Source organism: Arvicola amphibius, chromosome 15, assembly GCF_903992535.2.
Source record: "Arvicola amphibius chromosome 15, mArvAmp1.2, whole genome shotgun sequence".
Classification (NCBI taxonomy): Eukaryota; Metazoa; Chordata; class Mammalia; order Rodentia; family Cricetidae; genus Arvicola; species Arvicola amphibius.
This window is the reverse complement of record NC_052061.1, coordinates 46,511,829-46,527,361: the sequence shown is the minus strand read 5'-3', so window position 1 is coordinate 46,527,361 and position 15,533 is coordinate 46,511,829. Positions and strand designations below refer to the sequence as shown.

Sequence of the window (15,533 nt, the reverse complement as noted above, 5' to 3'; positions counted from 1 at the left end):
GAACCTCCCAACCGCAGCGACGAGCTGGGGGCGTTACTTCTACGTCTCTGCAGGAGAGGCGGAGCTGGGCGCCCCTTTCCCTCTATAGCACCGGGGACAGCCGGCCGGTGCCCAAACTTTCCGGGGTGCAGGGAGCGCGGCTGGGGTGAGGGAGGCAGGCTGGGAGGCGCGGCGCCGGGGTTGTGACTGCGCCCAGGGCGGGCTGCGGGGCGGAGCGGCCTGGGCGGCGCCGCCCTCCAGGTGCCGGGCGGGGGCCGAGGCTAGCGCTGCTGCGGGGAGAGCAGGCCGGGCCATGACCCCCGCGGTCCACGGCTGCAGGCGTGTCGCCTGGTGTCCCGCACGGCCACCAGCGTCCGCGCCCAGCGCGCCCCAGAAAGCGGTGAGTGCGCGCGCGCCATGCGCGCCACGGCGGACGCACCGGGACCAGGGAGGGACGTGAGGAGGGACCCAGGACAGGGGACCCCAGGGCCGTAGAGACCAGGGACGGTGGGGATCCTGGAGTAGGGGGGGGGTAACCCGGGACGTAGAGGACGGGGGTTAAAGAAACCCGGAGGGTAGGTACCCCAGGGTGGGGTGAAGACGCGGGGGGAGGGGCTGTGGAGACCCCACTCTGGTGGGGACTCCAGAGTGATGGGGGACCCTTTGGCCCCAGGCGTCCCACAACTTCCCGCAGACTTCGCTGCCCAGCTTGGCTCCTTTTGGCCGCGTGCCTGGCATTGGGCGGGGGCGTGTCCCGCGCGTGGCAGCCTCAGGCCCCTCTGTGCAGCCGGCTTGGCTGTCAAGTGGCGGAGCAGTCGGGCGAGGTGGGGGTAGGAGGCCTCGGGAGGAACCGCTTCCCTCCACCAAGTGTTTCGAATGAATTATTGATGAGCTGCTTCGCTTAGGGGCGCCCAGTACATCAAAGCAGCTTCGCAACCGCAAAGGGCGACCCGTGCAAGGCAGGCACTTCTCTTGGCAGAGCTGGCCCGGGCAGATCTGGGGAGGGTGTGCTTATTTGAAAGAGGCCCCGCAGCTCCCCTGGGGGACTCTGAGGGCAGAAGGGACTTCTGGCCTTTGCCAAGAGAACAGGGTAACAGCAATGTAGAAGTCATTCCGAAGTATAGAAATGTTAGAACACACCCGGTTTTACAGATAAAGAAACTGAGTCCCAGGCTGCTTCATATGAATGGCAGACTTTGATGTCTCTCTTCAGCCTGAGACTCTCCAAGAGATCCTCCCTGTCTTGGGTTGTGCTACCAGCTAAAAGCACCCTTTACCTGTCTAGACCCTTTTCCTACCCAGGCCACAATGTAGACTGGTCCTGTCTAGGCCATACCCAGCTCCGGTCCTGTCCTGTCCTGTCCTGTCCTGGTGCCCCTCCCCCGGGTCCGGGTCCTCTGCACAGGAGAGAGGCGATGTATTTATGGAAAGACTTAATCCCTCCACCAGCCCCAAGGCCTGGAAAGCTGTGTCTAATCTGTCCCTGGAAGGCCTCAGCTGGTGGGCACACACCAGGCAGGAGTGTGCCTCCCCTAGGGAGGTGTAGGTCACTCGGGAGACTCCACTCGTCCTCCTGGGCTGAGGACGCTGAGATGTTAGTGCTTAGCCAGCAGTAGGCCTGTGCCAGGCCTGCGCTGGCTGTTTTCACACTCACACCAGCCCTCTAATCAAAGCCTCTTCTTGTCCCCATTTTAAAGGCAGGAAACTGAGGCGGGAGAGTAGATAAGGCCAAGTGTTGGCCTCAAGGTAACAGAAAATGGCTCTCATCCAGGGAAGGGAAAGCCAGGCCAGCCCTGTAGAATCATGGGAAATGAGCCCACCATAGAGACTGATAGAGAGCCCAATCAAAAGAAACTCAGTCTTCTCCCAGGTCCCACACAGCCTTGGGTTCCTGATAGTAGCCACTAAGGTCACAGTACCCATCTCTCCAATGTCCCTGTGTCCAATCTTTCAGGAAAAGTTTTTTTTTTTTTTAATTTTTATGTGCATGAGCATTTTTGCTCGAATGCATGTCTGCCCCATATACATGCGTGGTGCCCTTGGAGGGCACCAGATCCCGTGGAGCTGGAGTTACAGATGGTTGTGAGCTACTGGGGGCTGCTGGGAACAGAATCCAGGTCCTCTGCAAGAGAAATAAATGCCCTTAGCCACCAAGCCATCTTCCCTTCGCCCCATCCTACCCTCCATGTTCAATCTCGGCTGCTATAGAAAACACGAGGACACTCTCTTGCACAGCCGGCTTTAGTGTTTAGCAGATGTTTTCAATGGTGTGAAGAGAGAGTGAGGCATGAGGGCCACAAAGTGGCCCAGAGCAGGCAGCAGGCTGGTGGGAAACTGGGGCTGTTGGCCTCTCTGGCCTTGGCAGAGGAGGTACCACACAGCCAGCACCATTCTCAGCTTGGTGCCTGGGCTGGACTTGAAGGAATTCTTGTCCTGTCACAGAAATGAAGTGACTTCCTAAGCAAGGTAGAAACCCAGATGTGGGTGTGTCCATCCTGCTTGAAGCAGGAAATAGCTCTACGTGGGAGCTTGGGAAACAGCTAAGGGACCAGGATGCTCTGCCCAGCCTCCTCTTGCCTCTCCATGCACTAAGCCGATGGTCTGGCTGCTCCTGCCCGGCCTGTTAAAGGAGGGCTTTGTTAAGGAGGTGGGGCATCGTGCCACTGTGACCCAGGATCTCTTGGCAGGGTAGGTTCTCCTAGGAGAGGTGGCTGGGCAGTGCCATGGCCAAGGGGGCTTCCAGCCCAACTGCCTGCTTAGTATTCCTTCCCTCCACTCATGACAGCCGGGGTCGGAATCAGAACTATGGGCAAAGTAGCCAAGGTGCCAAGGAGAGAGTGAAGAGTCCCAGCTCAGGCCAGGCGCAGGTCCACACCCAAGTGGGACCCAGGCATCCTGCCTTCAGCCTGGAGCCTGTCACTTGGGCTGCTGTCCTCCCTCCTCAGGGCTGCTCTAGGTTTGTGTGACCCAGTCTTCCCCAGGCACAGGCTGGAGACTGCCTTTTATGCACCCCATAATGGCTTTTTCTGGGGCTGCGAACTTGTGAACGCCAGATGGTGAAGTCACTCCCGATGGACACTGGTCCACTGCAGACTGCGATTCCCACTCTGTTTCTCTTCCCCTGCCTCCTCCTTGTACCGCTCAGTTGCTTGAGTTCTAAGAAAGCAGTTGCAGGAAAAGGTCAGGAGAACACGGGTGGGAAATGTTCTCCTTCTCATCCTCCACAGCCTGTTAGAGTTCAACCCATTCCAAGAATCTGTATTGAGAGGACCGGGGACTGGGCTGTGGCTCAAGTTCTGTGGGTATGCCCACTATGCACAAGGTCCTGGGTTCAATCCCCAGAGCCCCAATGAATGAAGTAGACGATGTGGCCAATGACTAGAAACTGAGAAATCAGCAGAGCACCTGTTAAAATAGAGAGATTGCCTGTTGTGGCAGGTTTCATCTGCCCCCCAGCCTGTGGGTCCTCCATCCCTGAGGCTGACCACTGTCCTGTGGCCCCTGAAAGGAGAGACTGCAGGGTTGTTCCACGCCCTCAACCCTGACCAACCTTGCCTGAACTTTCCTGGACAGCAGCCTTCTGCCCCAGCACACACTCAGCCCAGATGTGGTCAGCAGGCACTGTGACCTCACAGCTGGCTTGTTTTACCACCGCTTCCTGTTGTGTGCCCAGCTGGCCAAGTAGGGGCCTGGCCACACATCACACACACAGGACAATGACATCCCCTGCCCCGCTCTAAGTGCTCTCCTTTCTTCACAGGCCTGCAGAGGTGACGACGCCATGGGGCTGAAGCCATCCTGTCTGAAAGGTAAGACAGAGTGTGGGGTGCTGGAGGCAAGGGGACTGGGAGAGCAGAAAGGGAGAGACTGGGGTGGAGATAATACGGGGGGACCCAGAGGCCTGGGGTACTGGCCTAGACTGATGGGACCTCATCTGTAAAGGCAGCTCGTATATACAGTAAGTACTCTGTAAATGCTTATTCTGCCTCTGTGACCTCTTCCAGGCCTCCTTTCACCAGAGGTTTGTACCTGGGGCGTCAACTTCCTTCCCAGAGGGGAAGTCCCCCCAAAAAAGAGGGTAGCTAGGAAGGGAGAAGCCTGAGCAAGAAGCCAGGCATAACTTGGGTAACTGCTTCCCAGGACACGCTGGGTACCTGTCATCATCCAGGCAAGAGGTCAGCTTGGTTAGTACCGAGAGAAAAATAAGGCCACCAGAAAGTTCTAGAAGGGTTCAGAATCAGTGAGAGGTATTGGTGGAGGCAGCACAGACCTCTGTCCTGATATTCCCCAGTGACACAGGCATGATCCCCACCCTCATCTCCCAGCCTTGAAGTCTAGACTTGCCCTGGACAGCCCTGCAAGGTACCATAGGCCCCACGCCCAACTGCTTGTTGGCATCCAGCTTGCTATGGTTCCCTCTGTCCCCACAGCTCTCCCAGGCCATCCCAGCCCTAGTTCTCACTGACTGCTGCGCTCTCTCTCTCTCTCTCTCTCTCTCTCTCTCTCTCTCTCTCTCTCTCTCTCTCTCATTTCTTTTTTTTAAAATATTTATTTATTATGTATACAATATTCTGACTGCATGTATGCCTGAAGGCCAGAAGAGGGTGCCAGACCTCATTATAGATGGTTGTGAGCCACCATGTGGTTGCTGGGAATTGAACTCAGGACCTTTGGAAGAGCAGGCAATGCTCTCAACCACTGAGCCATCTCTCCAGCCCTCTCTCTTATTTCTTTCTTGTTTTTTTGTGACACAGTTTCTCTGTGTAACAGTCCTGTTCTGGAATTTACTCCATAGACCAGACTGGCTTCAGACTCACAGAGATCCACCTGCCTCTGCCTCCCAAGTGTTGGGATTAAAGGCGTGCACCACCACTGCCCAGCCCAGTGTGTTTTCTTGATGGCTACTGCCAAACACATCACTACCCCACATGCTGAGCCACTGGCCTGAAGACCAGGTTCTCCTCCCTGCCCACCCCAGGCTCCCCTCCTCGCCTACCCCAGGCTCCCTTCCCCTGCCTTCCATTGCACCTCTGCCTTCCAGGATCAGCCTGCTCAGAGGTCTGTGCTCCCCAACCTGTTCAAAGCTCTGGAGACCAGAACAACAGCCTTGATTTCCTTAAAGTGGGGTCACGACAGGATATGACTGTGGGGTGTTCAGAAGTGCCAGGCTCCGAGCACTCAGGCTGCCACTGGGGTATATCTCTCCTGATGATTTCATCCCTGGGCCCTTCTGTTCCCTGGGTTTTCCAGCCCCTACTTCCAGGTCTTAGGAGACTTGAGGTCTCTGAGTACTAGCTAAAGCATTGATTGCAGTTAAGATGAGCACGAGGAACTTCTGGGAAAAGAGAGAACTCTTTCCCCCAGGAGAACTGCAAAGGCCGGGAAGGAGTGGCTGGATGTCTCCTGAGCTTCCTCTCGCTTTGTGGGTGGGGTAGGGGAGCGGCAGATATAGGACAGCACTTAATTGGCCCAAATGAGGTCTTGTGCCTTGGCCTGGGAGGGTGGGGCATCTTGACTGACAGCTCCACCAGGACTGCTAGCAAGGGGAGTACCGTGCTGCTCTGAAGGTGGCCAGGCTCAAGGTGCAAGGTGGCCTGGCGTTGGAGGAGTGGAGACAGCCTTCAGTGCACTCCAGGGCTGGCGCTCTGAATGACCAGTGAGTGCACAGGTTAGGGATATAGACTGCCTTGCCACTGTGTGGCCAGGGCCCCTGACGTCCTACACTTACTTCTCTACAGTGTCAACAACTCGAATGCCTTGTGTATGTAGACCCCAGGGTTCTTAGAGAATCTAGTGCTTGTATGCATGGTGTAATCAGACTTTTCTTTGAGCCCCCCAGCTCACAAATAGCAACACTGAGACTTATTAATTCTGAAAGCTCTTTGTGTGTGTGTGTGTGTGTGTGTCTGTGTGTGTCTTTGTGTGTGTTTTGAGACAGGGTTTCTCTGTGTTGCTTTGTTGCCTGCCCTGAAACCCTGGAACTAGCTCTTCTAGACCAGGCTGACCTCAAACTCACCAAGATCCTCCTTCCTCTGCCTCCCAAGTGCTGGGATTAAAGGCATGCGCCACCACCACCCGGCTCCCAACTAGCTCTTATAACTTAACCTGTTTTTAGTAACCTATGTTCTGCCACATGGCTTGGTTACCTCTTCTCTGTCTGACTTCTTCAGTGTCTTGCTGGCATCTCTTGCACACCTAGATTCATCCCAACACCTCTCTCTCCCCAGAAATCCCACCTATCCTCTCCCGCCTAGCTACTGGCCATTCAGCTCTTTATTATTAAACCAATCACAGTGACACGCCTTTACATAGTGTAAAAAAATACTGCACAACAGCGTGGACCAGTTTCTTGCCTGGCTCTGTTCACTGAGTATTGCATTTTCCAGGCTCAGTGTGTTGTGGCATGTGTCTGTGTGTCGTAGGGGCCAGATGTTTCATTGTGTGCATTGCCAGCCAGCTTTGCATTACTGCCACAATATACCTGAGAACAAGGTACAAAGATGAAAGGTTTATTGCAGTCCATGGTTTCAGAGTATTCCATGGTTACTTTGGGCCTGTGGGTAGGGACTGTGGAGTGCTGCGAATGAGGTGCCGGAGCTGGAGAGACGGCTCAGGGGTAAAGAGCACTGGTTGTTCTTCCAGAGGACCCGGGTTCAATTCCCAGCACCTACATAACAGCTTACAACTGTCTGTAATTCCATTTCCAGGGTACCCAACACCCCCATACATACATGCAGGCAAAACACCAGTGCACATAAGTTTAAAAAGAAAGAATGAATGAAATGCCCATGTATGACTGCTAGGAAGTTAGAAGGGGTTGGAGCAGAAGCCACAGCCCTAGTATATACCTCAAGGCCATGTCCTCGATGACCTAACTTCCCATGGGGCTTGCTCTTTTACACCTATTCTCATGGTCTGGGGACCAGGACTATGACACATGGGCCTTTTAGGGGAGTTTAAGATCCAACTAGGTATGTACCTGAATTCCCGCCACTCATGGTTCTTAGGCAGGAGGGTCTGAAGCCAGCCTGGGCAACATAGTGAGTCCCAGGCCAGTCTGGGCTGTGCTGTCACCCTATCTCGACAAAAAAGCAGTAGACCATGGTCCAGCAGGATGGGATGTGTCTCCTTTCTCTCCCACCCATCAGTGGGATCTTGCCTGGTTATATCAGGATGTCCAAGATGGTTCAATCTGGGACCTAGACTATCTCCCCAACAGGAGCCACCTCTGTCCTGCCCCCACCACAAGCCTAAAAGCCACACTGTGCACCAAGGGCCCCTGAAACAACAACTTTGAAAAGGGTCCCTCCAAGATGTCGCCTCATATACTTTTCCTTGCATGCTTTGGGTGTGTTGGACCTTAGCCTGCCTCCATCCAGCTACCCAGCCTTGGTCCCTGGAGGTAATGAAACCGAGACTTACCCACCAGCCAGACCCACTGTGGTGGACTGGTTTCTCTCTCTCTCTCTCTCTCTCTCTCTCTCTCTCTCTCTCTCTCTCTCTCACACACACACACACACACACACACACACACACACACACACACACACACACACACACGACATGCAGTGTGGTGTTGTCCTCACAGGCCTACTCATGGCTCCGTCTCCTGTGTGGCCAGCTCCAGTGCAGCCACAGGTTTGGCTCAGTGTGGTGCTGTGTGCTGTCTGTTTTGTTTCCTTGAGACACTGTCTCATATAGCCCAGGCTAGCTCAAGGTCTATGTAGCCAAGGATGGCTTTGAGTTCTACACGGTTGCTTATATAAGTCAGCCATATAGGATATTTTGGTGAAGGTGATAATGATGAAGATAATTTGTGAGGAATGTATTCCAGGAGTCAGAATGGTCAAATGACAATAAATGGCTGTTTTACTTGGGGGCTTAGCCTGGGAAAGGCTCTTGTCTGTGAATTCCATATGGATTGAGTCATTTGTCTCCAAGACAAGGAAGCTGAAGCCCAGAGAGGGAGTCCAGCTTCCCTGAGATCACACAGCTTTGGCGCTGGCTGTATTTGAACTCTTCGAAGCCTTGCTCGAGCCACTCCATCACCCACCTCCATCCTCAGGCAGCCCTCTCTGTCTTCTCATTTAGCTCCCCTCCCTTTTAGCTTCCTCTTCCTCTTTGCTTCTGAGTGCACAGCTGTTGGACTCAGTCCACCCGGTTCCAGGATGCTGCCTCTGTGAGGTCCTCAGACTGATTAAACCTCCAACACCTTGTTCTAAAAAGGCTGGATTCACCCTGAGCCAATTCACCCCAGAGGTGGAGGGGGTGAGTCACTCATGGGGCAATAGGCAAGGGACCCAGCTGGGACTCACCTAGGTCCTCTCTCCCTCCATCCCCAGGACTGCCCCTGGGGCTCAGCTGGTCCCAGCTAATCTTTGTAACGCTCCCAGCTCCAGGCCATGTCAGAGCTCCAGAGCAGCTCAGCTCCTTATCCAGAGCATGCACGCAGCACAGGGCAGCTGCCCTCCACTGCACAGCACAGCACAGCCTCCCGCCACCCCAGAGCCTGGCTCAGCTTAGCACTCCAAACTCATTTCCCGTGAACCCCTGCACCAGGATGGCCCCATGTGTATGTCTCTGGGCTCAGGGTTTTCAGGGAAATATGAGACATCCTCCACCCTGTCACACCGTGGACAGAGAACCATCTAGAGAATTCTACTGAGCTGCACATGCTGAGGGCTCACCAACTGACAGCACCCGTCCCTTTGGAGGCCAGGACACTTAGAAATTTGTAGCTGTCATGGGGGTGGACCCTGGAGGCAGAAGGATGGTGAGCTAGAGGTTAGCCTGGGCTACACAGTGAACCCTCGGGGGTTTTGTTTTTGTTTGTTTGTTTGTTTGTAAACCCTTGTTTTAAAAATATAAATTTTGGGCTGGCTCAGCAGTTAAGAGCACTCATTCTTGCAGAGGACCTGGGTTTGGTTCCCAGTGCTCCCACGGGGGCTCACAACTGTCCATAACTCCAGTTAAGGACGTCATCACCCTGTCATCTTCTGTCCTCTGCCAGCACAGACCTATGTGCAAGCAAACACTCATACACATAAAATATATAGATATTCTTTTAAAAGATATTAATGTCGGGGTCCCTTGTGGTTCCTCAGGTTCTTTCCTGTACCCCTTTCCTCTGCTAGCCTGGGCTCTATGTTCACATAGCTATCCATGTTTGTCTCCTCTCAGGAACCCCACAAGGTGATAGCACATAGCGGATGCTCAGTATGCTTGTTGGCAAAAGAAAGCCTGCCCCGGTTTACAACTGTGGTCTGGGCTCTACTCCCAAAGCAGGCATTTAGCCTCCTGGAGTTCCATGTATGCCTAGCTTCTATTTTGGGCTCAGATACACCTAGATCCCTACCCCATGGCAGTGGCATTGCCAGGCATTGAGGTTGGGGGTTGCCCAGTCCCTTGGAAACTGGAGCCCATTTTTTAGATGGGGACATTAAAAGCCAGGAGGTCAAGGACATAGTACAGCAGAAATGGGAGGTGACTTACAAGAAGCCGAACAGGGCCCCTCTCAGGTGAGCATCGCAGACTGTGGGGTCCTTGTTTCTTTGGGAATGAGGACTTTGCAAGTGTATTAGAGCTGAGGATCTTCGATGAGCTCACACTAGGTTTGGGGGTCTCTATCCAAACTCTAAACCCAGTGACTGGCATCTTCGTGGGCAGAGAGACAGAGAAAGTGGCCACGAGAAGCTGCAGCAAAGCCTACATGGGAGCCGCTTTCCCTCAACCAGGAGAGGCAGGAAAGAGTCACTCTTGGGGCCTCCCTAGTGCTCCTGGCTCCAAACACCACCTCCATTGCAGGTCTCCAGAGCTGTGGGGCATAAAGTCTCAAGTCACACAGTTTGTAGTCATTTGTTAAGCAAGCCTCAGGATACTTGTCCGTGCTGGAGAAGACAGAGGTTAGCCCAAGTGGCTGGTGGAGCCCAATCCATCAACACTGTCGCTGTATCCTCCTGGGAGCTCAGAAGGAAGAGGGTGAGGAGGGCAGTACCTCCAGTGTCATAACTCTCAACCTGTGGGTCGTGACCCCCTTTAGGGGTCAAAAGACCTTTTCACGGGGTCACCAAAGACCATCAGAAAACACAGATATTTACATTATGATTCATAACAGTAGCAAAATTAAAGTTATGAAGTAGCAATAAAAATAGGTGTACTAAAGGGTCGCAGCATCAGGAAGGTTGAGAACCAGTGTCCCAAGGGATCAGGAGAGTAGAGTGGCCTTCAGAGAGAGTCTGATTCTATATGGTGTGACTGACAGGCAGGCCATGCCCGTCCTCAGCTTTTGGAGATGCAGGCCTTTTAGTTCTGCAAGCCAGCTCTAAGACTCTAGAAGAGGAAGAGAAGGGAGCACCAACACCAGCCCCACTCCCACCCCTAGCTCTGACCTGTTGAGACCCCTCCAGGAAGAATTCCCTAGACCCCAAGACCTGACAACCAGGCTAGCGCGCTGACTTCTGTGTGGGTCAGGAGGATCAAGTACCTTCATTTCTTCTGGACCCTGTTTCGCTTGAGGGATCCCCAGACGGTCGGGCACCCCACTCAGAACTTTGCAGCCTAGGCATCCAAAGCTCTGACACACTTGAGAGCCATCCGGAGCTTCTCAGAGTCTGCGGCAACATGGCCTCCAGCAGATGGGTCAGGTGTCGTGTGCCGGGTCCCAACTATCCTTTTTAATCCCCCACTATAAACAATAATTTACTAGTTTCCGTAATCAGAACTCTGGAGATTTGGCCTTACAGGTTTAGTGCCGTGTGCTACTCTTGTACAAACACGAAAACCTTCAGTGATCTAGGCCAAAAAAACAAAAAAAATCTATTGCTTTCTCCACGGCGGTAAACTGGGGTACTTCTTTTCCAAAGCTGACAGCAGAGCCAGGGTCTTCAAAATGCAAATTATGTGTGTATATATGTATATGGCCGGACATGGTGGCACATGCCTTTAATCCCAGAACTCAGGAGGCACAGACAGGCATATCTCTGAGTTCAAGGTCAGCCTGGTATGCATGTATTTATATGTGTATATATATTTCTATAAAAAAGACTGGTGCTAGGGATGTAGCTTAGTTGACAATTCTAGAATCCAGCAGGTGGAGGCAGGAGGATCAGAAGTTCAAGGTCATCTTCAGCTATATAGAAAGTTCTAGGTCACCCAGGGTGGTCAACACAGGAACCTAAAGACTGATCCAGCTCTCCTTCTGGAACCTTCTGTACAGAGCCTGCCTTCCCCTCCCACTCTCCCAAGTGAGGGTGACAAGTGTCTGCTCTTCATCCAGGGATGACGGACGTGGGCCATGAGTCTGGCTTTGCTTGTTTCCTGTGGCTAAGCTCTTATAGTCACTCCCATCGGGTGGCCTTCTATGTCCGTTTTAGGGTTGACAGGCTGAGGGCCAGGAGAAAGGGCCAGAGCTGATCAATGATGAGTCCAGGCTAGACCCTGCCTCCTGTACGGAACCTTTGCTCTCCACAGCTGAGCTCTGAGTACGCAGCTCTTGAAAGCCTGCTGGAAATTCGGGAGTGTGTGATGATTGATCCAGTCCTGGTCTGTGCCTGGGGCAATGTCCAGCTCCCTGCCCCACGCTAGGACTTAGCCCTCCTGTCTCCCTTGTCACCAGTGCTTAAGCTAAGCCTCAGCAGCACCCGATGGCCTCAGGAATTAGGGCAGATGCCCTCCCTAATCACCGGTGCCACCTCACCCCTGTCTGCTGGAGCCACTTAGTGAGGACCCTCAGCTTGAAGCCACCCAGGACTCAGAAGTTAGCATTCCATTTGCTGTGTATCTGCCCAGACTCAACTCAGGTTAGGAGGCTAGCCAGCCTGCTCCTCCCGAGCCCACCTCGCTCCTCCCCCATTTTTGGCCAAGTGTGGTGGCACAGGCCTTGCATGCCAGCACTCTGAGCAGAGTAGGTAGTAGTTCCACAGGAGTAGTTTGAGACCAGCAGGAACTACACAGAGAAACATTGTCCCCAAAAGAATAGTCCCTCTGTGTCCCTTAACGGTTTGATGGTTTGATGCGTGTACACCGTGTGTCCCTTAACAGTTTGACATGTGTACACCGTGTGTCGCAAACCTGTCCACAGCTCTGTACAACCACTCCCCCAGCATGTCCCTAACACTTTAGTGTTCTGTTCTAACCCACTGGGCCCTTAATGTTTTCAGGGCTTTGTGGCTCCAGTCTTCCTAGTGTATGAACAGGAATCCTACAGCTGTCAGGTACCTGCTCCAGGCCATGAACACATTTGGGTCATTACCAAGAACAATCACACACACACACACACACACACACACACACACACACACGAAATTTTTCTTGAGACATAGTTCACACTGTAGTCCAGGCTGCTCTGGAACTTATTCTGTATCCCAGGATAGCCTCAGATTCAACAGCCATCCTCCTGCCTCAGCCTCCCGTATCCTGGGATTGTACAGCTCGCACCTGTGACCCTCAGCTGAGGTGGATATGTGCCTGTGTCTGTGGACGTGTGTTTCACAGTGAGAATGTGGCAGATGTCAGAGAAAAGCCCCATGGAGTGAGCTGCGGTGACCATGCACATTGCCATCTCAGCATGCAGGAGGCAGAGGCGGGAAGATCAATTCAGGATCTGCGCAGTAGAGCAAGACCTTATCTCAAGATATAAGCGAGTGAGCCACGTGGTGGCGCACACTACTTTAATCCCAGCACTTGGGAGGCAGAAGCAGGTGGATCTATGAGTTCAAGGCCAGCCTGCTCTACAGAACAATTCTCCTGCCTTCCCCTCCCACTCTCCCAAGTGAGGGTGACAAGTGTCTGCTCTTCATCCAGGGATGACGGACGTGGGCCATGAGTCTGGCTTTGCTTGTTTCCTGTGGCTAAGCTCTTATAGTCACTCCCATCGGGTGGCCTTCTATGTCCGTTTTAGGGTTGACAGGCTGAGGGCCAGGAGAAAGGGCCAGAGCTGATCAATGATGAATCCAGGCTAGACCCTGTCTCCTGTACGGAACCTTTGCTCTCCACAGCTGAGACCCCAGCAAGATGGCTGGGACGGGTAGCTGGGTGTGCGTGGTGCAGGCAGAAGGTCAGCCCTTAGCCTGAACTCCCTGGCAACCTCTTCACAGGCTCCGCCCAGGGCAAGCTCCAGCTGCAGGTCCCTGACGCAAGCAGGAGCTTTTCCCTTAATTGAAAAGAGACTTAAAACCATTTCTGTTGGGCCCCGGCTGCCCTGAAAAGGTGAAAACTGCCAGTGCCGCCGGCCATTGCTGAATCTGTAGTAACGCTAGGCTTTCCCCGCAGTGGGAATTATAAATGGTGAAGGAGAATAGGATTACATGTCAGGCCTTTACCCTTGTGCTTTCTCCAGCATGCCCTGCCCCAGTGCCCTCCTCTCCGTCCCTCCTGCGGCTTTGACTGTTCCCCACCCCACCCCCATCAGTCTCCGAACTCTCACACCGTCTCCCCTCCAGCCACCCATGGCCTGTTGTTTGTCCTTGTCCCTCTGTGACCAGACTCTGAGTTTCTGTGCCTGTGTCTCCAGGACCCAACATCGGATCCATGTGACCTCTCTGTATCTTAACATGGCGGCCCCTCCTAGCGAAGTGCTCGGCTCCCAGAGCCGTCCCTTCTCTCCCCAAGCAGACCCTGAAATTTCTGTGGCCCATTCGTGGGGAGGACGTGCCAGTGAGAGGTCACTTGGCAGCTGCTTTTGGAAAAGGGGGTGAAACGAACACACGCAGGACAGGAGGTTCACTCGCTGGCTTTTATTCTGAGGTAGGCAGTGCTGTGTTCTCACCCCACTGCTGGGAGCTTCACCTTGTTCTCAGACATGGTTGCTTAATTGGCACAAAGGGGAAACATGTGACAGAGCTTCAGGAATGCCCAGGGTTTAGGAAAACAAGAATAAGGTGGGGGAGGTTTGTGGCTTATTGGCTAGCTAAGAAAAAAAAAATCTCACTGTTTCTGTTGCTGGGCCCTGGAGTGGAAGGCAGGAAAGGCTCTGTGGGCAAAGCAGAGAAACATCTGGGGGGTCATTTTGCTCTCGGTTGTGTAGCCAGCACACAGCACTGCCTGGTACAGAGTGGGTGCCCAGAAAATGCCCGTTGTCAGGGCCTGAGCTCCTCCAGGGCCAGGCCTGGGCTTGGTCCTTTATTCAGAAGCAGGCCACAGAAGCCTGACACAGCAAGTGGACAGCCCTGGCCAAAACAGGCCTCTTTCCCAAGAAAGTGGGTGCCCAGAAAATGCCAGTTGTCAGGGCCTGTGCTCCTCCAGGGCTTCCCGGGTGCCATGCTGAGACTAAGCTCTTGTTCCTCCTGCCTCCACCTCCCCTCCTGAGTGCTGGGATTACAGATGCTCAGCTCACCACGTGGTGTTGGGGCTGGGCAAGCTCTCTACCTGCTAAGATGAATTGCCACTCCTAGAATAGTACCTTTCTGTCTAGCACCCACCCCAGTGATACTCAGAGCACGGTAGAGCCTCTCCACGTGGGTGCCATGGCGTACCAGGGGCCTGATGCTGGTTGGTTTGATGAAACGCCGAAGAATAAACCGCCTGGCGTTAGTAACATTTGGCATTCCTGGGCGGTGCATTAGGGGACCAGCTCTGGGGCTACTTGCTTGAGTGGCCTGGGGTCGAGTTCATGACAATCTAGCTCAGTGGTCCTCCAGCTGATGCTGCAACCCTTTAATACAGTTCCTCATGTTGCGGTGACCCCCCCCCCCACCATAAAATTATTTTTATTGCTACTTCATAGCTAATTTCCTACATATTGTTATGAATTGCGGTGTCAATACCTGTGTTTTTTGATGGTCTTAGGCAATTCAAAGTCATTTGACCTGGGGTCTCGATCTACAAGTTGAGAGCTGCTGGTCTGGCCCCTCTGTGGGGTCATTATGTACCCCACCCCAGCAGAGGAGAAGACAGAGGCTGAAACAGGTGGGACCACTGCCCAGGTGGATTGAAGCCCAGCTGTCTGTCTCGTGCTGCACTGGGTCCAGGAGGTTAGAGCAGAGCACCTTGTGTGTGGAAGTTGGTTTGTCTGTGGCGAGGGAGGCTGTTGGACAGGCTCCCAATGAGCCAGCGTGCTGTTTTACAATGGGCCAGTAGATGGCGCCTGAGAGCCATCATGCCTGCTCAGGACCAGAATTTGTCTTATGGGGCAGCCTGAGTTTGTTCAGGCCTGGGGAGGTCTGAGGAATGCTGAGGGGAGGGGAAGTAACCTTGTGAGCTCACCTGGCCCCGAGCTTTAAAGAATGAGACCTGGGGCTGAGGCAGGAAGGGTTAGAGTCACAAGAGGTCATGCCTCCTCTAGACTGCTTATGATCCTAGTTCCCTCTGTGGTGTGAGGATGGAGACAGCGAGGATACAGGCTCTGCTCACCTCAGCTGGGGAGGCTGCAGCAGGATGCTGGCCAGCTTGGTGGGGAGATGGTCACCAGCTTAGTGTCCCCCAGACAGGCCATGCCATCCACATGCGTATGGTTTCTATGAGCTCCATATTTTACAGTCGGGGAGATCAAGGCTCAGAGAGTCAGGGAGCCAAGCCACCCATTTCCACAGTCTCCCTAGTTCAAGGGTTCCCAACCC

The 15,533-nt window shown here is 53.7% G+C and overlaps 1 protein-coding gene across 2 annotated transcripts in view; it reads left to right on the top strand.

Moving 5' to 3' along the window:
* Positions 1 to 15,533, top strand: part of Emc8 (ER membrane protein complex subunit 8) — a 60,328-nt gene that overhangs the window by 35,701 nt on the left and 9,094 nt on the right. The window contains exons 1-2 of one of the 2 annotated variants that reach the window (XM_038312480.1): positions 235 to 379; positions 3,740 to 3,788. In XM_038312480.1, the coding sequence (XP_038168408.1) occupies positions 293 to 379; positions 3,740 to 3,788 (136 nt within the window). In that variant the 5' untranslated portion in view covers positions 235 to 292. Of the gene's footprint in view, positions 1 to 234; positions 380 to 3,739; positions 3,789 to 15,533 lie in introns of those variants that run through there. The other variant, XM_042054221.1, reaches the window with a different exon arrangement.